This window comes from Halichoerus grypus, chromosome 1 (assembly GCF_964656455.1).
Source record: "Halichoerus grypus chromosome 1, mHalGry1.hap1.1, whole genome shotgun sequence".
Lineage (NCBI taxonomy): Eukaryota > Metazoa > Chordata > Mammalia > Carnivora > Phocidae > Halichoerus > Halichoerus grypus.
This window is the reverse complement of record NC_135712.1, coordinates 18,881,673-18,903,303: the sequence shown is the minus strand read 5'-3', so window position 1 is coordinate 18,903,303 and position 21,631 is coordinate 18,881,673. Positions and strand designations below refer to the sequence as shown.

The following is a 21,631-nucleotide window of genomic DNA, read 5'->3' as shown; positions in this document are numbered from 1 at the left end:
TCTCTTTCCTGGGTTATGATAATCTGAGCGCCTAATTTCATGACAAAACAACTCAGCAACCAAGGGTGTTTCTTAATTATCCTTTCATCTGAATGTTGCTGGCCCTAATTTTTTATGCTAAAAGAAGGATATATTTAGTAACCTAAAGATATGCCTTCTAACCAAGGCTCCCCTAAAAGCTAAATAACTTAATGATGCATTTTCTTCTTTTCGCTGAAGCCAGCGTTCTCTTGGTGCAATTCATAATAGCTTCCTGTTAAAAAGCATGACTTTGTGTATTAGAATAGAATTTAACCCAGTTTAATAGTTTAACAAGTTAACCCAAGGCATGGACAATCAACAGGATATGGCCAATGATCCAACTATATGACTCAAAGGAAACAAAGGCCTGGGGGTTTCTGTCATATATCATATGTAAACATTATCATTCCAGAAGACAGCTTAGTGGTTCTTTAAAATAATCTGGAATTATGGGGAGCCTGGGTGGCTCAGTTGGTTAGGTGTCCAACTCTTGGTTTCAGCTCAGGTCATGATCTCGGGGTCCTGTGTTAGGCCCTGTGCTCAGCGGGGAGTCTGCTCAAGGACTCTCTCTCTCCCCCTGCCCCTTGCCCCTTGCTCTCTCTCTGTCTCTTTCTCTCTAAAATAAATAGATAAATCTTTAAAAATTTTTTTTAAAAGTAAAATAATCTAGAATTAGCTAATATAGACCAATTTTTATCTGTTTTTTGTTCAAATAAATCTATGAATATAGGTTAGGGCTCAAAAACCAGAGCAGAGGGGCGCCTGGGTGGCTCAGTCATTAAGCGTCTGCCTTCAGCTCAGGTCATGATCCCAGGGTCCTGGGATCGGGCCCCGCATTGGGCTCCCTGCTCAGCGGGGAGCCTGCTTCTCCCTCTCCCACTCCCCCCTGCTTGTGTTTCCTCTTTTCGCTGTCTCTCTCTGTCAAAAAAATAAATAAAATCTTAAAAAAAAAAAAACACACACACACAACCCAGAGCAGAAGCCCTGAAGTTATGTGGCAACAATAGTCCCCCTTGATATTGACTTGGTATAGACATACACCAAGTTTTATGTATATGTTCATAAATTTTTCTATTAATTAATTAATTACAGGGAGAAGACCCACAGTTCCAACACATTCTCAATGGTCCATGACCTAAAAAAAATTAAGAGCAACCTCTCTGAACATCTGTGCGATAGCTGACATTTACCATACTGATACTAGAATGTAAACACCAGAGGGCACCCATTTTGTCTATTTCGTTAACGGCTCTATCTTCAGTACCTGGAAAGTGGCGAGTACTCAATAAATATTTGTTACATGAAGAAATGAATCACACAAAAGCATTTTAAGATCTCAATGTTCTATTAAATAGCCAAACAAAGACCAAATATCATTCAATAAAAATTAAATGTTGTTGATTTCTTTTTTTTTTTTAAACTGGTAATCCAAATCTGACTAAGGTTAATTAAGCAGAATATTCAAGAGGCTAAAACCCTAATTTTGCAAATTTTTGGCTGACAGGCAGTTTCTCCACTTTTAATTTCATCCATTGGCTCGTGTTGTCCCAGATCTGTGGTTTTTGCTTTATCTTGTAATTACATGCTTGTTTGTCAACTGTTTGCAAGTCTGGGCAAGACCAAGCTGTTCAGTCAGCCCTTTCTCTTCCTATTGCCCTCAGAGTGCCTCCTGGTGGCAAACCTTTTGAAATTTCATTCATTTACCCACTTAACTCATTTACTGCCTAAGTATGTTTCAACAGGAATGTAATGCTATTCAAGAGTTCAAGGACATTTTTGTTTTTTTTCTCTAACTTCTGCACTCACCTCTTTTCTTATCCCCAGGTGACTTTTGGTGCCATAATTTTGGGCAATAGAACATGTACCTTTTTTTTTTTTTTTTAAGATTCATTTATTTTAGAGAGAGAGCATGAGCGCGAGCGGGGTGGAGGGGCCTGACTCTGGGCTTGATCTCATGACCCTGAGATCATGACCTGAGCCAAAACCAAGAGTCAGACGCTTAACCAACTGCCCTACCCAGGTGCCCCAACATGTACTTTTAATAATTAGAAGATTGAGAATGTCAAGGAACATTGTATGTCTGTATAAGAATATTTTAAAATAAAATGTATTTGTTTTCTTAACAAATACAGTTCTTGATTTTTTTTATTTTAAAAATCAAATAATAAAAGATATAATGAAACCATTATATAGACGATAAAATAGTAATAGTACAGAAAATTAAAAAGTAAATGTTAAAGTACCCCATGCAAATTGTTTACCTTTATTGTCATGTCGTAGAGATGGTGAACACTAATGAAAGTTCAAAATCAGTGTATTGAAGGGGAAATAGGGTGTGGTTAGAAGTAAGAAACTGGTCAGAAGCAAATTACAAAGACCATTTGAAAAGTATAGAGACCCAAAGGTATCCATTCCTTCCGTTTGGGGCCAAATTTCTTTCCCACTACAAGACTGCTAATAAAATATTTGTCTTTCACAGCCTCTGGGTTATCTGGTGAATTTCATGGCTCTCAGTGAACTGGTTCTACCTTAGTTTATGTTTCGTGTCATTTCAATTTAAATTGCTTCAAACAGGTGCACCTTGAGGTTTTCATTGTCAAGAGCTACTGAGTCCCCATGAAAGTACTTAACTTTTTATAAATAATGGCAATGGGGGCCACAAGGATTAACTTGATAATCATCCAAAAAGGAGACAAAGTCATATAGACTCTGGACTTTTATACATCTCTGCTAATTTCTTTTACAGTCTGGTACCATACAATACTGTGTTTTAACCTTTTACTTTGAAAGAATTTTAGACTTACAAAAAGACTCAAAAATAGTACAGAGCACTCCATATACCCTTCACCCAGCTTCCCCTAATGTTAACATCTTACATACAATCATTGCACAATTATCAAAATCACGAATACAGTTCTGTTTCAAGTTTAAAATAATGTGTCCTAGCTGATGGTGCCATTGCTATACTTTTCTTTCTCATCTTTTTTTTTTTTTAAAGATTTTATTTATTTGACAGAGAGAGACACAGCAAGAGAGGGAACACTAGCAGGGGGAGTGGCAGAGGGAGAAGCAGGCCTCCCGCGGAGCTGGGAGCCTGATGTGGGGCTTGATCTCAGGACCCTGGGATCATGACCTGAGCCGAAGGCAGCCACTTAACTGACTGAGCCACCCAGGCACCCCTCTTTCTCATCTTATTAGATCTCTACTTCTCCACTCCAGAAAAGGTAGAACTAAATTCTGGAAAGGGATCCACTCATAACAGGTAGCCCTAGGGAATAGATTCATTCTCCAGCCCTGTGCTTTTTTAGCTGGATTCATCTTTTTATTTTTTTATTTATTTTTTATTTTTATTATTTATTTATTTATTTTTTGATTCATCTTTCTTAATAGCCCTGGGCTCTGCAACGCCAAATGTCAATGTTTTAGCCCGGGATTCAGAATAGTACCTTGCTGCTTCTGTATTAAGAACTCTCAGAATATTCTTATCAGGGGCTTGTATTAATGACCCAAATCTCCACCTCATGCCCGTGCATACTATCTAGTTAATAAGAGGTTCATCTCCTTTTCGGTTAATACCATTCCTTTATAACAATAAACTAAATATATATCTTGGAGATAATAATGCTCAGCCTAGACATTTATTTCAAGGTGATTCCAAATTCTAGCCTCCGGTTTTAGTGATTTTCATAATGCTTCGATATGGTGACTATTTCAAACTAAAGGCCAGGGGAAATACAAATATTTCTTTATAACAATTTTTAAAAACCAAGAAGGTTCATTTGAAGGGTCCCATTTCTAGCTCATGGGTTCTTGTTGGTGTGCTTTCCTGGCCTGGTTTTGTTGTGCGTGTGTGCCCATGTGCATCCTGGGAATGTGAGTGATATAAGGGAGCTGTGGGTTTGGGGTCAGTGTCATCCGTCCCTGCTGTTTCCCAAATCAATGGCAAACCCGGGAGTGGCTTTGTGTTCTCCACGACAATAGACAAATCCCTCCTGGGACATTATTCATTGGAAAGTTCAAGAAAAACCCATTAGAAGTTTCACGTTGACCTGCCTTGGTTATAGAAGTTTGTTGGCAGGAAGTGCTTTGGTTTCCTTTCCTTTTCTTTTTTTTTTTTTTGAAATATACTTGACACATGCTATATTTGTTTCCGGTGTACAACACAGTGATCCAACAATTTTTTATGTGCTTGATTGATGAGACGAAGGAAAAAGCCAAATGTGAAAAGTTCAAGGATCAATTTGCTATTCAGATTGGAAAAGATTTATTTGCAAGGGTCATTTGTGCATCTCTAAGATCTCTCTCCTTACCTTCCCATACGACTCCCTCCTCACTCCAAAAAAAAAAGGGGGGGGAAACCCTTTTGCGGGCTGTTGTCTGGGTTATTTAAATACCCAGTGGAGGGGCGCCTGGGTGGCTCAGTCGTTAGGCGGCTGCCTTCGGCTCAGGTCATGATTCCAGGTCCTGGGATCGAGCCCCGCATCGGGCTCCCTGCTCGGTGGGAGGCCTGCTTCTCCCTCTCCCACTCCCACTGCTTGTGTTCCCTCTCTCGCTGTGTCTCTGTCAAATAAATGAAATCTTTAAAAAAAATAAATAAATACCCAGTGGAGGCTTGCTGCCAGTGAAATGATTAGAAATCACTGGGTTGTGTCTGGAAGGGGCACCCTGTGCCTCTGGCCCATCTAAATTTAATCTAAAAGGGCTCCACACTGGTAGTTGAGAACAGATAATTACTGCATTAAGTTTTGGAATGTCCGCGGCACTCGAGTTGCTTTCTGAAAGAAAAGACAGGATCTGACGAGGCCACTTGTGCCTGCCAAGCTTCAAGACAGGAAACATTATACTGGTCGTGGGTAAGATCCAGTATTTTATCACGCTAAGATAGAGAGACTCACCCACTGGGAAGCCAGAGTAAATATTCTCCAAGCCTTGGTGGGTCTACAAGGCCAGAAACTTGGCTCCATCCTCCTTAAAACTTTGCCACCTTTCACCAACATTTTTTTTTCATTAGAGTCATTTTCTTTCCCTTTAAGTTAATCCACTTTTACGTGTGAAAATTAAATAGATTTATGTGTTGTGAGCCATATACATTTGCCAGACTTATCTGTAATTTTAGGAAATTTTAAGGAACAATTTGGAGGATGGCATAGAGCAGAATAGTAGGCAGAAGACATTGGATTGTTTGGGAGAAATCTCTGTGGATGTTGTCAGAATGGTGAAACCAGCACAGGCAACATACATTAAAACAGAAAATCACGTAGTTCTGTGTCTGAAACCGCGAGCAGCAGGGTGCTTTTTCATCCATTACCATCCTCGGAATATTTTCATCTTTTCGCCTCTGGGCATTAAAATGCAACTAATCCACTATCCACAAAACCAATTAGCATAAACAATAAAAAAGCCGAATGCTCAGACAACACAGGGCTGGCTTTGCAATTAGTTTAGTAAAATGTAGATTCCACGAGAATGCCCGTGTCAAAGCCGTTTGCATCATCGTAGACTAAACCGTTTTTGGACATTCATTCTAGGTTCCTTTCTATCTGGCTATTGTGCTTTTCCTTTCTTTAAATAAAACATCTGTGTTCTGTTACTCTTTTTTTTTTTTTTTCTCTTTTCCTCAAAGTTTTCTGACGTTAGGATTCTGCCTACTGTCTAGGACAGGAAAAAGAAAAATTTCCCTCCAGCTGTCCTTTGAGTGGGAACGTTCCAATTGTTTCTCGTCTACAGAATCACTTGCTGCCATGAAAATGATCATCCGGCAGATGTGATGGGCAGCCCGGTGCTGTGGTTCTGCCTGCCTCGGTCTAGGTGACTGCTGAGAAGCGCTCCCTGCCGAAAGGCAAAACCCAGAATGTCAGCCCCTGTCGGCAGGGCGGGGACAGCCGGGGGTCCCCGCCCACACCACCTGGAACCCACGGTGCACCTGCAGCTTTATTTTAACTAAGACATCGCAATTCTTCCTTTAACCTTCTTCTGGAAAGAAGAGGGGGAGAACACCACCACGTTATGTATTTTCCTCCTCACCTATTTGCTCCTGAGTGTTTGCCTGTTAGAGAAGAAAATCATTAGAACCATTAGAAGACTTTTTACATTTTTTCTGGTAAATTTTCTGTCCTAACCTGGCCTCCTTGGCCCCTGCACCAATCTCATGCTCTACTATTCACCACAGTGAAAACTGGAGACATAACGCATTCTCTTGACCCAACAAAATCATAGTTACATAGGGGACGCTATCGGGGATGGGGTGGGGACTTTCAGAACATGAAGCTATTGTAGGATAATGATCAAATCCCGTATCTGTGTGGCCTATTAGAGAAGTGACTTTCTTTTCTTTCCTTTTTTTAAAAATTTTCTTTTATTTGACAGAGAGAGACACAGCAAGAGAGGGAACACAAGCAGGGGGAGTGGGAGAGGGAGAAGCAGGCTTTCGACTGAGCAGGGAGCCTGATGCGGGGCTTGATCCCAGGACCCTGGGACCGTGACCTGAGCTGAAGGCAGACACTTAACGACTGAGCCACCCAGGTGCTCCTAGAGAGGTAACTTTCCATTTTACCTTATTAACGCCTTGAAGTTAATCTTTTTCTGACATAATTTGAAAACAATACATAAGGTATTTATACAACCTGGCTGTGGCATTTAAGATGAATTCAGTCTTGGCAGTCCAACATTTACCATTATGGAAAGGGGCACATACCTTATCCCATATAGGATACCCGGGAGGAAGACCAAATGATACTTTTGGGCACCCTCTCCCACATGGGTCATTTCTCCCAGTGAGATTACCCTAAATGCTGTTGGGGAAATTCCCTGAATTCACTGGGGGGCGCTCTGCACTATACCACTGGGTGGGGGTGAGGAAGGATGTTAGGGAAACAAGGTAGAGGTTTGGGAGAGCCAAGACTTCGTTTTAAGGGAGGGCATTACAAGCTCTAATATGGAGTCTTAAGGGGAAAAACAAACAAACAAACAAACATAGGTCTCAGTGAGAGCTGGATGTAAGAGGAACAGACCAGAGTCCTGCTCACCTTGGCCAGAGCTGTGGGTGAGTCACCTCACAACACTGGGCTTACTTTCCTCCTCAGTAAAATAAGGGACCTATCTAAATAATCTTTAATGCCCCTTCCCCTTGAATATGTCTTTGATCTTAAACATTTGGGCAAAATTTTGGTAACTAGAATGAGAAGTAGCTTGGGGATCTGAGGACTACTTCATTTATTTTTTAAAAAACAGTCATAAAGTCAAATGTAATACATTCCTATTCTCTTAGAGATAAAGGTACAAAATCTTGGGGCGCCTGGGTAGCTCAGTTGGTTAAGCGTCTGCCTTGGGCTCAGGTCATGATCTCAGGGTCCTGGGAGGGAGCCCTGCGTCTCTCTCTTTGGACTTCCTGCTCAGTGGGGAGTCTGCTTTTCCCTCTCCCTCTGCCCCTCCCCTCACTCATGCTCTCTCTCTCTCTCAAATAAATAAATAAAATCTTAAAAAAAAAAAAAAAAGATACCAAATCTTTAGCCAGAAACATCTTTAGAGAGTCTCATAAGAGTCTGTGGGCCAGGCCCTGCATACCCATGGGCCTCTGTGAGGGAACACTCAGAGGACAGAGCTGAGGTGTCTGCTGGGAGTCAGTGTTTTGGGGATCATCTTTTGGCTTGAAGAAGAATCTTCTTCCATATACACAGAGCTTTCATGAGTAGCCAAAGTTTAAAACGAGCCAGGAGAGACCAGACATGTGATTATAAATATACACTGAAATTGGTAAGATGTAGCTTTCAGAAACTCATCTCTTTTAGGCCCATTTCCTCGCAGACAATTTTGCTCCCTCAATTCCTGAAGCTCATTGGAGATTCTATACTGTACAAGCCTTCCGTTGAATGCTCCTGAGGTGTTTATTTCTCTGAGTTTGTCATTTTTTCTCTGTCCTCTTAAGGATCTGTATTTCCTGGTGCAATTCACCAAAGCTTTTATCATAATTTCTAAGCTGAAGTACAATTCTTCAGTAATAGGGGTAATTTTCATTAAACGATCGCTTTCCTTTTCTTATTGTTGGAGCTCTGTCCCTTGATGTGAAAGGGTTTCTGGCCGTAGATAAAACCCTCCGGTTTGGAAGGATGAGTAAAAATTATGCAGGGAATTTAGAGGTTGTTTTTGGCCACGAAAACTGATTAGAAGCCTATTTCCTCTGCCAGGCCACTCGTCCACACCCACATCGAGGAAACTACCTTAGGAAACTGACATAAACAAAGACATTTTATTCAGGCCCAGCCCATATAGGATGAAGAATATTTAAAACTCTTCAGTCTGTGACTGGATCTTGAGAAAGCAAAACAAGACATACAGCTCTGTTGGTTCTCTCCAGTGTTTATATGATATTTGGGCAAGTCATTCCCCTTCCTCCCATTTTGCCCCTTCCTCAATCCTTTCCCTGTGCTAGTTGTCAAAGTGTGACAACCCAAACGTATGCACTTATTCAAACAAGTGAGCAATCATCCTGTGTGAGGCACTGTTCTAGGCACTAAGGATTCGTTAGTGAACAAGATAGAAACAAAATCTTGCCTTTATGGAATTTATATTGTCACGAAGGAGGGCAGTAAGCAAATAAAAGTAAGATGGTGCCAAGGAGAAAAATGATGGGGGGCAGGGGTGTAGGAAATGCTGGGGGCAGGGAGGGAGTTTAGTTTTAACCAGATTGGTCAGGAACAACATCATCAAAACAATGGCATTCCATCAAAGACCTAAAGGAGATGAGGGAATAAGGCCAATGGATAACCAGTGGGTTGTGATTTTTGGCCTAAGCAACTGGAAGAGCAGGAGTTGTCATTTCATGAGAATGGAAGGGCAATAAGAGGAGTAAGACAGGGGCACCTGGGTGGCTCAGTCGTTAAGCGTCTGCCTTCGGCTCAGGTCATGATCCCAGGGTCCTGGGATCAAGCCCCGCATCGGGGGCTCCCTGCTCAGCGGGGAGCCTGCTTCTCCCTCTCCCACTCCCCCTGCTTGCGTTCCCTCTCTCGCTGTCTCTCTCTCTCTGTCAAGTAAATAAATAAAATCTTAAAAAAAAAAATGTTAAAAAAATAAAAATAAAAAAAAAGAGGAGTAAGACATCTGGAGCTTGATGTTGAGCACGTTAAGTATGAGATGTCTGTTAAATATTCAAATGGAGAGATCAGCAGGCGACAGGGAATCTGAAGTTCAGGGGACAGGTCCAGAATGGAAAATATAAAAAGAAATTGTCCTACCCAAGGGAATTGAGCTACATCCTTTGTGTGCCCCAAACAGTCTTTCATTACCAGTTCATTATGCTAGGCAGATCAAGAAAGAGAAATGGCTATCACCTCTACTTATTCTAATGGAATATATATACATATACATGTTTTTTTAATGTAGTGGTTTTAAAACATGTCCACAGTTTTCCAACATGGTTTCCATCAAGAGATAAAATCTATGTGCCCTCACTTTGATCTGAGGCAAGTCTTGTGACTCCTTCCATGAATTGGGTACGACAGAGGTGATATCATGGAAATTCTGAGACCAGGACATAAAAGGGCAAAAATTATAGTTTCTGCTCTCTTTTTTGGGACATTCACCCTTGGAATTCTGCCACCATGCTCTCCGAAGGTCCAGGCCACGTGGAGGGGAACTGAGTCTTCTGGCCAAACTCCCAAGCTGACAGCCCACACCAACTTGCCAGCCATGTGAGTGCACCATCTTGGAAACAGATCCTCCAGCCTTTAGTCGAGCTGCCCCAGTTCATACTATGTGGACACGAGCCTTGTCCTTTGAGCCCTATTCAAATCGCAGACTTGTGGCAAAATAAAAATTGTTAGTGTGCAATCACTGTTTGGGTCGTCATGGTAACTCGGAGACTTGTAAGGTCTTGAGAGTGAAAGCACATGTTTGTTTTTTAACCACTGTATTCCCCATCCCTGGCACTGTCTGGGTGTATACAGTAGACATTCAGTAACAGTGTGACGTGAATGAATGAGCCGAGATGAAGCAGCTGTGGCCACCTCACAAACCGAAGGAGGAATGTTTGAGGTCCCTAAGAAAGATTCTGAGTTTGGAGAAATAGAGCATAGCTTAAGAAAAACTAAGTTTAGGGTGGTTAAAAATTGTAGTAGGCTCTGAGGTGTGTCAAACAGATTATCCAAGAATACTTCGTTTTCCAAGACAACTTCCTGACAATTAAAATTATTTACTCTGGAAATCACTCTAAAACCTTTTCAAACGGAGAGCAGTGTTCAAAATGAGACATTGCCTGCTGGTCCGCCTCAGGCCCTCTCAGTTACCAGAAGAGGTGGACAACAGCTTTTGTTGCTTTGATAACCCCAGCGGATCTCCATATTCTGATCTGATCTGCAAATGTATTCCACAAGGAAATATATACCATCAGGGACGCCTGGGTGGCTCAGTCGTTAAGCGTCTGCCTTCGGCTCAGGTCATGATCCCAGGGTCCTGGGATCGAGCCCCACGTCTGACCAGCTCTCCGCTCAGCCTGCTTCTCCCCCTCTCTCGGCCGCTCCCCCTGCTTGTGTGCACGCGCTCTCTCTCTCTGTCAAATAAATGAATAAAATCTTTAAAAATATATACATATATGTAATAAAAGCAAGGGAATTACATAGTGTTTTGTGCTCTGATTTTTCCTATGTACAGAAAATCACACCACTGTAGGGTCCTTCTATCTGTACATAGGGAAGAAGGAAGAGAAGAGAATGGTCTCTAGGACCTCTCAAGAATCTTCTACAAGAGAATTATCCCTGAACAACCAGCCTCATAGGAAAATGGTATGTACAGTGAGGCCAAAATTAGTCTTTCTTTTTTCATTTCAGCTTGGCAATGTGCGACATTATCCAAGTCCCCCTTAGTCCTGGGGTACTTTGAGAGGACACTCACATATACTACTGATGAGGGCGGGACTTCCTTTTTTGAAAATTTTGATATTATGGATAAAGAGGTAAGAATTACAAATACCCTTCTACTTTTCAGACACTCCCCTGAGTAGCTAACACTTAAATACCATTTACTCCATGTCAGACAACATTCTGACCACTTCATATATATTAACAGATTTAATCTTCATGACCAATGTATGAAGAACTATTATTTTACAAATCAGGAGACTGAGGCTGAGCCTGATTTATGTGCATTCTTGAAGCAGATGTTAAATTAGCTTTTATTAAAAAGCAAAAACTAAAGAACACATTGATTTGTGGTCAAAGATATTGGCTTAAACATTGTAATAATAAAAAATTCCCCAAGAAGGTAGATTAAATATCCTTATATGGTCTTTAAAAATAGTTAAGAAATCTTTAGGTGACATGAGAATATGTACATATTAAAGCAAGTGGAAAAGCAGGAAATAGGTTCCAGAATATGAAAAAATGGCAAGTGAGGTAAATCTATGTGACTTAAAAATACTGAAAGTATATATGCAAAAGTATTAACAATACTTCTGTCGGGATGGGGGGATTATGGGTGAATCCTTTTTCTTCCTATATTCTGTATTATCTACAGTTAGCATGCATAGCATTTGTAATCACAATGTATATTATTAAAACAAAAATGGGGGGGCGCCTGGGTGGCTCAGTCGTTAAGCGTCTGCCTTCGGCTCGGGTCATGATCCCAGGGTCCTGGGATCGAGTCCCGCATTGGGCTCCCTGCTGGGGGGGGGAAGCCTGCTTCTCCCTCTCCCACTCCTGCTGCTTGTGTTCCTTCTCTCGCTGTGTCTTTCTCTCTGTCAAATAAATAAATAAAATCTTAAAAAAAAAAAAAAAAAGGAATCTGGGCCTGCAACTCAGGGAGAAGATCTAAGTTTTGCATATGAGTTATAAGGAATATTTTCCATGTGGCTGAGGTTACTTAGGGACAGTGTATAAAAGAGAAACTTGAGGACAGAGCCTTTGGGGCCACCAACATCTAAAGCCACAATTCTTATGAACTTTCATGGCTTATACAATCATTGAAGGATGTGCTTATTCAAAATGAGGAGTCCTGAGACTCCAGAGATTATCTAAGTAGATCCAAGATGGGATCCAGGAAATTGCATTTTTTTTGGCAAGGCTTCCAGGTCATTCCGATACGGGAGAGAGAGCCTTTGAGAAACACAGCTCTGAAGACATAGCACTCCATGGAGGACTCAGGTAGAAGGAAAACCAGATAGTCATGGCCAGGAAGCCAAAATATTTTTGAGGCAATATATGTAAAACAAGTTAAAAGAACATTGTGAGGGGCACCTGGGTGGCTCAGTCGATTAAACGTCTGCCTTCAGCTCAGGTCATGATCCCAGGGTCCTGGGATAGAGCCCGGCATCAGGCTCCCTGCTCAGCGGGGAGTCTGTCTGTCTCTCTCTCTCCCTTTGCTCATGCTCTGTCTCTCTCTCTCAAATAAATAAATATAATCTTAAAAAAAACAACAACAAAGCACATTGTGATATAACAAGTGGTTCTCCACCCTGTTATTGCATATAGGAATCACCTGCGGGAGCTTTTCAAACATACTAGCGTGGGGATTTCCCCATAATGGTGGTTCAAACTCCCTCGTCAGCATTACTAAGAGGAAGAGAAACTGCAACCTTCAAAGTATAAGTAGAGGAAACAAACAAATCAAAACAAATTCCAACAGCATGCCCACTGCTGGTGTGTGGCAGCCGCCACAAACCAATGGGTGGGTGCAGCAATGGGGGGAAAGAGGTCTGAAGATCCTGAGGAAAGACCTGAGAGGAGCCAGGGACTTTGGGGGGGGGAAGACAAAACCACCCTCAAAAGAGAAAATGAAAGAATATATACAAAAATAATGAACACAGAGGGGGACTTGGTAGCATATACCCCTGGCTACAGAGAGGGGTCTGCAAGGGGGCAGGACCAGAGAGGGTGACTTGGAGAAGCCCAGGGTTCTGTGGGAGAATGCACACTATGGAGAAGAGGGGGTGTTCCTGGGAGGCAGGCAGTGAAGGGAAAGACGGAGCAAAAATGAAGAATCCTACAGAGAACAGGAAAAAGACACACTTGGTCCTGCCCTCCCAACACCACCCATGAAAGAATAGAACACAGAACAGAGCAGAACAGACAGAAGAATGTGCTCTTAACTAGGCACCTGCCCATGATATGAATACAAACAGAAAAAAGCAGACCATTTCTAGAGAGAATGACTGTGAAAAGTGAGACCTTATGAATAAAAGCTCCTCTGCTCCTGAAGTCTCCCCAACAAAACAACCATAAAGTTGACAAGAATTGCAACACAACACTGAATTGAATAGTCTCCAACGTGCACCTGGGGATATGGAAAATCCCCCGAATCAGAAATACAAAAGCTGAGAGAAATCAAGAAAAAATCAGGAAGAGGGTGCCTGGGTGGCTCAGTCGTTAAGCGTTTGCCTTCGGCTCAGGTCATGATCCCAGGGTCCTGGGATCGAGTCCCACATCGGGCTCCCTGCTCGGCAGGAAGCCTGCTTCTCCCTCTCCCATTCCCCCTGCTTGTGTTCCTGCTCTTGCTATCTCTCTCTCTGTCAAATAAATAAATAAAGTCTTAAAAAAAAAAAAAAATCAGGAAGAAATGCAACGAGAGCTGATTGAATTTAGGAAAGACAGAGGAGAAAATGACAGGACTGTATCAGTAATAAAGAACAGGCTACAAGGTGCCCACAGGAGAATGGGTTCAAATAAAAACTTAATAAAGGGAACTGAGTAGGAGAAGGAAAACAAACAGAATGAAAATGAGAAAATAAATTAAAAAAAGGGATCAGGATGAGGTTGAAATGGAAATGAGCAAAAGGAGGCCAAAAGCGTGTACTCCTGGTGTCTCTGAAGAAGAAAACAAAATAATGGAACAGAGTATTTAAGACCGTAATCCAAGAAAAAGTTCCAGAAATAAAGAACTGAATTGACACATTGAAAGGGCCCTGGGGGTTACCTAGGAAAACTGCATGAATAATCAACTCGGAATTATTAGACTTTAAAGAAAAAGAAAAAAAATTCTCAGAGCCTCTAGGCAAAAAACGAAAACACTTAACACAGGAAAGAGAGGTAGATTGGCTTCAGATTTCTCAACAACATATGAAGCAAGGAAACAGTGGGGCAGCATTTTCTAGACACTTAAGGAAAAGGAAGGTGCCCTTCAAGTTTCAAGGTCATAGAAAATCAGTTTTGAATGTGTTAGAACTTTAGGGATACTGTCCACACGTGCTGTTTTAAAATTTTTTAGTAATCTCCATACCCAACATGGGGCTCGAACTCACAACCCTGAGATCAAGAGTCCCACACTCCTCCAACTGACCCTTACGCACCTCCCACACACGCTCTTGCTGAGAAATTCTAACAGTTTCTTTCTTTTTTTTTTTTTAAAGATTTTATCCATTTATTTGACAGAGAGAGACACAGTGAGAGAGGGAACACAAGCAGGGGGAGTGGGAGAGAGAGAAGCAGGCTTCCCGCAGAGCAGGGAGCCCGATGCGGGGCTCGATCCCAGGACCTTGGGATCATGACCTGAGCCGAAGGCAGACACTTAACGACTGAGCCACCCAGGCGCCCCATTCTAACAGTTTCTAACTGGAGGGTGAGCTTCATCCAACCAAAAGATATCTGGGGACAAAAGACCATTGGAGAGTATTTCACATATTCCACTTATAGAGTTGAGACTAGAATTGGGTGGCATCAGGGGTTGAAGAAAAATATATAAACATTTATGTCTGAATAAATAGAACAAATACAACTGAAAAAAATGGGAGAAGGGGGAGAAAAGGGGAAAAGCAGGGTTAAGACCATTCACTGTTGTGTAGGTGGTGGTAGGAAGGGGTCAAAGAATATCATTTGGTAAAGACACCTCATAGAAGTTGAGAAAAAAGGGAGCACACTACAAAAATCATTAGTAAAAAAGTAACCACTGGAATGAAAATACAAAGCCTCCTATAAACCCCAAGCATGCACGCACGCATGTATGCACATACGCGTTCGCCGAGAGACACAGTAAATATAATACACTCAGTAATTACAACAGATGACAGAGCTGAGAGCAAACATAGCAGTCATATCATAAAACTGAATGCGCCTGACTTGCCTATTAAGCCAAAAAGACTTACAAATCGGCTCATATAGCAAAACTCCAATTCTGTGCTGTACACAAGTCACACGCTTAAAACACAGCAATCGAAAAAGGTAAAAATAAAAGGGGTGGACAAAGATTTATCAGGCAAATGGAAATAGTAAGGCAGTCAGGTTTGCAATCCTGCTGGCAAAATAGATTTCAAGCCCCAAACGAAAGACAGGAACAGAAAATTCAGAAACACAAAATGGCCCTTGAAAAATCAAAGAATATTGAACTTTATTCATAGTAAGATAAATGCAAATCAAAACTATGTTGAGATGCCACATGTCACCCATCAGGTTGGCCTTGCCAAACTGCCCCCAGGTCTCATTGATCTCTGGGCTGGACAAATTGCTTATTGATTAATCCCCGGACCATTTGGGGATTCAATGTATCTCAAGTTGAAAACCACGATTAAAAAGCGTTATCATTTCTTTTCATAAATTCTACCTATGTATCTATAAAATCTATCTACATAGGCTTTAAATTTTCTCATTAGCTCTGAAATGATCAAAGTTAAAACTTGCGGTTACTGGGATTGAAGGCTGCCTGGGAGTAACATAATATACCTTTGAGCAAGTCGGTTTCAATTCACCAGTGTCCTGAGCAATGTACTGTCCTACTTTCCCCTAACTTTCCCCCACTGGCTACCTTCTAGCCAGGCAAAACGAAACTCAAACTTAGACCCAAACTCTCATATGCACCTTCAGATAGCCGTCATGTCTAAGTGCCCTTAACAGAAGGGAGAGAGCTGTTTTGTTCTCATGAGAACAGGACACACTCAGACAAGTTTTAATTGAGTCTATTCATCGAGCATAGTGCATGATAACACAACCTTGATTAATTTTCTGTGCTCAGTGTTTTAACTTAAAAGGTCGAATCTAAAGCTAAAATGGGAAGGCCTGTGCACATTTTCAGCTGATTCCAAGCATAATACAGCAGAAACACCAGGTCCATGTGTTCTTACAACTCTGGGATAACGACTGGATAGACTTCTCCGATAAAAATCATGCCCATAGACACTGTTTTAAAATAGCTTTAGAGCAGTGGTTCCTAAGTGGGGGCAATTTAGCCCCCCCCCCCAAGGGGCATGTGGCCAGGTCTGGAGACATTTTTGACAATCACAACTGGGGAGTGTTCCTGGCATCTGAGTAGAAGCCAGAAATGCTGCTAAACATCCTTCAATGCTCAGGACAGCGCCCCAGAACAAGGAATGATTCCCTATAGAATCAGTTGTGCCACAGTTCAGAAAATCTGCCTTAGAGACAGCTATCCGCTTGTCTTAGCTTTGAACTCCCCCAGAAGTTTTCTCTTCATCTCTTATTTGAGATGGTGATGGTCTGTCTGAATGTCTGTATCCCCTCACAATTCTTGTGTTGAAATTGTAATGCCCAAGGTGATGGTATGGTGGTGGTGGGGGGGAGCTTTGGGACATGACTCAGGTCACGAGGATCCTTCAAATGGGATTAGCGCCCTTACATGATGTGAAATCTGGACCTGGAAGGTCCTCACATGACCAGGCTGGCACCTTGACTGTGGACTGCCGATCTCCAGAACTGGGAAAAGGAAATTTCTGTGCTTTGTAAGCTGCCTGGTGCGTGGTATTTCATTACAGCAGTCCAAGCAGACGAGGACAGGGACGAACGTGAGGACCGAGATCCGGCCACAAAATACTCTGGACCAAGTTAAAAACTGAATTAGGTCAATGAAGTATTTGATTAGCACCGGAAGAAGCATGTTGGCCCCGATTTCCTACTCAGACTTGCAGTTAAGCTACAAAGGTGTGGATGTCCAGGGTTAGGTTACATGAGGTTTCTCACTGTGGGGGACTTCGTGCTCAGCAGCTGGTTACCATGGAATCATTCACACCAGCACAATGGTGCTCCTCCAAGAATGTATTTATTTACATGAAAACACCGTTTTATACAAATTGAAGACAAATCTTAAAGGGTTTGTCCAGGCAGGCCTTCCCCTTTCACTTTCTTTCGCTGTCATAAATAAAACGTTTTAGACCGGTTAAAAGAAACTGCATCTGCCTCTTCTTCTCCCCCAACCCCCAATGACTCTGAATATTTAATGTTCCTAGTTAGCCTTTAAAGAAAACTCTTGCCCAGGGTGATTTTATTTAATTTATTTATGTAATACAGTGTAGAAAGCTATCATGGTCATAAGCAATGATTCTGTACAATCATCCTGCGGAAGATTTTTTGGGAGAATTCCTGGTAATTTGAGACCAGCAGAGCACTCCCTCCCCCCACCCCCCTCACCCGTAAAAGTGCTTACAATGAACAGGGATTCTTTTCTTTATCAAAGATCCAAAGGTACATGGACAAAAAAGTTTCAATTCTCAATGCCTAATGTGTGCACATAAAACAGGCACAAAGGAGTAAATGTGTATCCTTGTAATTCCTATATCACAAATCTAGCAGAAGCAGCAACCTGTAGAGTAAAACGCAATCATGGAAAAAAATTCTCTAGATCATTTGGAATACGTAAAAATGCTCAACTTTAAATGCATAGTGATCAGGAAAAGAATACGTAGGCAAGAGAAGCAGCTACACTCCCACGTTCACACGAAGCATCCCCCATCGATTCTTAAAGCATATTTCAAGTAGGACTTAATTGGGTCACAAACCACAAGAATAATATACAACTGGCTAAGGGGCTACGAGATAAATAATCAGGAGAGAATCTATTCATGCACTAGTTTGATACAGCTAAGTTCTTTACAGTACACAAAACCCATTAATAATGTAGAGACCAGAATGTAAAGAGAGAGAATACATTGCTGATTTGTATATTAATTCAAGTTCAGGCATCTACTTGTGTTACAGCACGGCTGTCGAAAGGCGATAATGAGTAAATAATAAAACGGAAGGGCTTGTTTCTTTCCACATTATTCTATAAATGAACACCGATGGGTAGTGAAGCAATGGTTTTGCTGTCCGACTTCAGAGGCTGCTGTGGCGGGGGTCTAGTTCTGCATCTGCTCGAAGAACTTGTAAGTTGGGTTTTCATAGCCATTCTGCTGCATCTTGGAGAGGTGGCGCTCCTCTGGGGTCACCGCAGCGTCAACCTGAAATGCAAGGGCGAGGAAAAATGAATTAAGAAAACTGATCCTTTGAGGGTGCACACGCCGAACGGTAAAGGATAAGGAGTACAGTTAGCTTCTTTCCTTCCCACGGACCCCTCCAAGCAGGATGCCTGTGCCCACCAGTTACGAGGACAGGGACGAACGTGAGGACCGAGCTCCATCCGGCCACCAGGTGGCGCCTAAAACCTTGCCGAGCTGGCTCTGCCCGCAAAGTGCTCACTGGTTGCTTCCCCCTCCCCGCCCCCCCCACTGCGCTTAACAGTAACTGGATACATGCAGCGCAATAAATATTTTTTTTCTTCCCTGTTGGCTCACTAAGGGACCAAAAGGCCACAACGGAAAACTGTTTTACTCGAAAGTGTGGTGCTAAGCTGGAAATAAAAATCCAAGAGCATCATGGAGAGTCAGCGAAGGATATTGGCAGACGCTTAAATAAATTCTAGAATGCTGATTATCTTTCCACACTCATTTTAATTTGTCCCTGCTTTCACTAAATTTAATATGACAAGAGGTCTGAGAATCTTTTAATTAAAAGGATGATCTACATATATCAAAGGGGCCATGTGGCAAGGAAAAGAGGAAAAATATTCAAAGAATATACTGTTCTAGATTATACACACACACATATATATATTTAACTGAGTACCAAGACTACGGAAGTATGTCCAGCCAAAGATCCACAAACAGACCCTCTGTGTTGATGTGCTGTACGTCTAGGAGCAGGCCAGCAGCTGTAAACCTGGCCGTGCCCCATCCGCCCCCCGTCCCGCATCACTGTTAGGCCAGAGCTGGGAAGGGGTATTTGCTCTCTGCACATCCGACAAGGTGTGCTCAGCCCCGCGACGTGGGGGTGGCTGTCCGCGCATACATCATCTAGCCTATCTGGCGCACCCCCACCCTGCACAGGAGGGAGGAAGTACCTAACTCTCCGCCGAATGCACGAAAGCGGAGCCTGGTTACTGCGCCTCTTGAGGAGCTGGCATCGCCCCCTCGGCCAAGGCCGGGACAGCCGGGCCGGCGAGCAGCTCCCTCAGACCGCCCGCTCCGCGCACGATTGCCGACCCCCCACCCACAGGCCGTTCCCGCTCCGCGGCCCCGTCAGAGCTGCCTGCACTCTGCGGCCGGTCCTCACGTTGCTCCGACCACAGGCCGGGGCCCGTCCCCGGAGAACAGAGCCGCCAACGAGCTCCCAAGTCCCTGCTCAGAGGACACCGCGCAGACGGACGCTCCCACCGCCGTCCTCACGGGAACCCATCACAGGGGCTCTTCCTAGCCCTCCTCGTCCTTTGTCCTGCTGGGTTGTCCACAAATGAGGTCACGGTGCTTTAACTGGCAACTGTGTCACTGGCCACGGACTTGTCAGTTCAAACGCCATCCTTGAAGATGAGCACCAGTGAGGAGAGATCTCATCCACTCCCGGACTCCTCTGCTCGCCAGGAAAGAGCCTGTCTGCAGCACCAGGGCCATACGAACCTGGGCATCTTTTAGTCTCTGTGCCACCTTTTAACTGAGATTTCAAATGGTCTCAAGATTAAAAAAAAAGAAGTCCTGCTGAGGAGATCCAGCGCAAAGCTGCCCCGTGTCCGAGTACAGAAAAAAATGCTGCGCGACGGTTAGAATATCATGCTTGTCTGTCCTCCAGGAACACATCAACCCTCGCTCGGGCTGTCACCTGTCATCTGCATTCATCAAGGTCAGGGGAACACCTGGCAACTTAATCATTTATCTCCTCTTCAAAGGCCAAAGCCAAACGCTTCCAACAGCCCTGTCAGAAATGGGAGGCTGAGGCCCGGGTGGAAGGCAGGCGTCTAACGTTCCTGCCTTCTTGGCCCTTTTCCACCCGCTAATCCTCATTATCTTTTGCTGCTGGGAGGGCAGCTCGAGCCTCGCCATTCCTGCGGCGGGGAGGCCGAGCCCTCAGGCCTCAGAGGGCTCGGGAGCTTCAGGAGGAGGAATTAGTTTTATAAAATGGCGCCCAAGGAGTTTGGGTTGTATCTCTTTATCCCGAGCCCCTCGGAAGCTCAAGGTGCAGCACTGAGTACTCAGAGCCGCGGATAAACCTACCACTAAAGGAAGAGCATCAGGTAAGGGGGAGGCTTCCTCCGTGGTGGAGCTCAGGGACAGGTCCTTCAAAGCTAAGCCACTGCACTGGTGGGGGCCGCCAGGTGAGGGCCAGCCCACTACAGTGCAGGCAGGGCCTTGGCATCAACAGCTCAATTAAACCTCAATATTATTTCCCTTAAAGCAGAGCTGGGGGACGTTGAAGCCAGTGATGCCTGTTCTAGAAGGAATGAGGGAACAATGGACTTGGGGACAGAATCCCTGTTGGCCCACCAGGCAGGAACGCCTATCACTTGCTGAGATGAAAACACACGTGCACATCACCTCTGCACATGCCCCCCCCCCCCCCCGAATTCCTGGACGAGATCGTATCAATAACTGGTCCTAAGTCTTCTTCTGGCTCTAGGCTCTGTGCCCTGGGTCTCATGGGAGACCCCGGGACCCTCTGCACTGCACTCTGGCCTGGCTTCAACCTTTATTCCTTCACTATATCCAGAGGAATTTACAACTCAACTGTCAAGACTGCAGAGATGAAATTCTATCTGGGTCTCCTCCATGTCATGTCGTCTCCAGTGTGGGTGCGGTAAGCCAGTAAACTCCACGTTTTAAATTTTATTATGTAGAATAATAGCAGGATGTGTTACTGGGTGTCCCTTTCATGCATGACACTGAGCTAGGCTGAACTACAGAGTCCTGGCGCCTAAGATATTCCATTTCAGCTCATCCAAGGAAAGGAGAAGATAAACCAGTGACTTAATACATAATCACAACGGAGGGTAAGAACATCCAAAGAGCTCGTGCAACAGGAAGGAAAACAAAGCAAACATTAACCAGGTCTTCAAGCTAGTATCCCTCCTCTAACCCCCCGGGGTTGGGTTTTGTGTTCAGTCGTGTCCACGTTCATCTTCTCAACTGTAATTCCATCTCCTTTATGAGTAGTTCACTTCTGTTTGCTGCCCATGTTAAGTGATCTTTCAGGCAGGCAATGGATTCCTTTGCTATGCCTTCATCATCATTCATCTCTGATGCTTTCCTTTGACTTTCTAGTATTTCTTCCTGCTGTTTGCTTCCAGCCACAAGAGGTTCTGGGTCCGGCCACTCTTTCCTGTACTTCTGCTTCCCATTTAACCTGATCCACAGGTTAAACCTGATTCAACCGCTGCACAGCACCGTTAGAGGTAGCCAGGTACTCCACCCTGGTGGGTCACCTTCTCGCCAGGAAGAAAGGACCCCTCAGGACATATTTTTATCATGTTATCAGTATGATGGCACATTCATCAGGGAAAGTCATATGCTGTAACTCCATAAAAAGCTAACTGGGACCTCTCTTCTTATTTAGATCATTAATCAGATGGCTGGGGAGGTGTGAAGGATGGGAGATTTCTG

The 21,631-nt window shown here is 43.5% G+C and overlaps 1 protein-coding gene across 6 annotated transcripts in view; it reads right to left on the bottom strand.

The window, feature by feature from the left end:
* Positions 1-16,970: 16,970 nt before the first annotated feature.
* Positions 16,971-21,631, bottom strand: part of APP (amyloid beta precursor protein) — a 256,472-nt gene continuing 251,811 nt past the window's right edge. For all 6 annotated transcript variants that reach the window (XM_036072762.2, XM_036072763.2, XM_036072764.2 and 3 more), the window contains one exon: positions 16,971-18,166. In XM_036072762.2, coding sequence (XP_035928655.1) covers positions 18,065-18,166 — 102 coding nt within the window. In that variant the 3' untranslated portion in view covers positions 16,971-18,064. The remainder of the gene's footprint in view (positions 18,167-21,631) is intronic.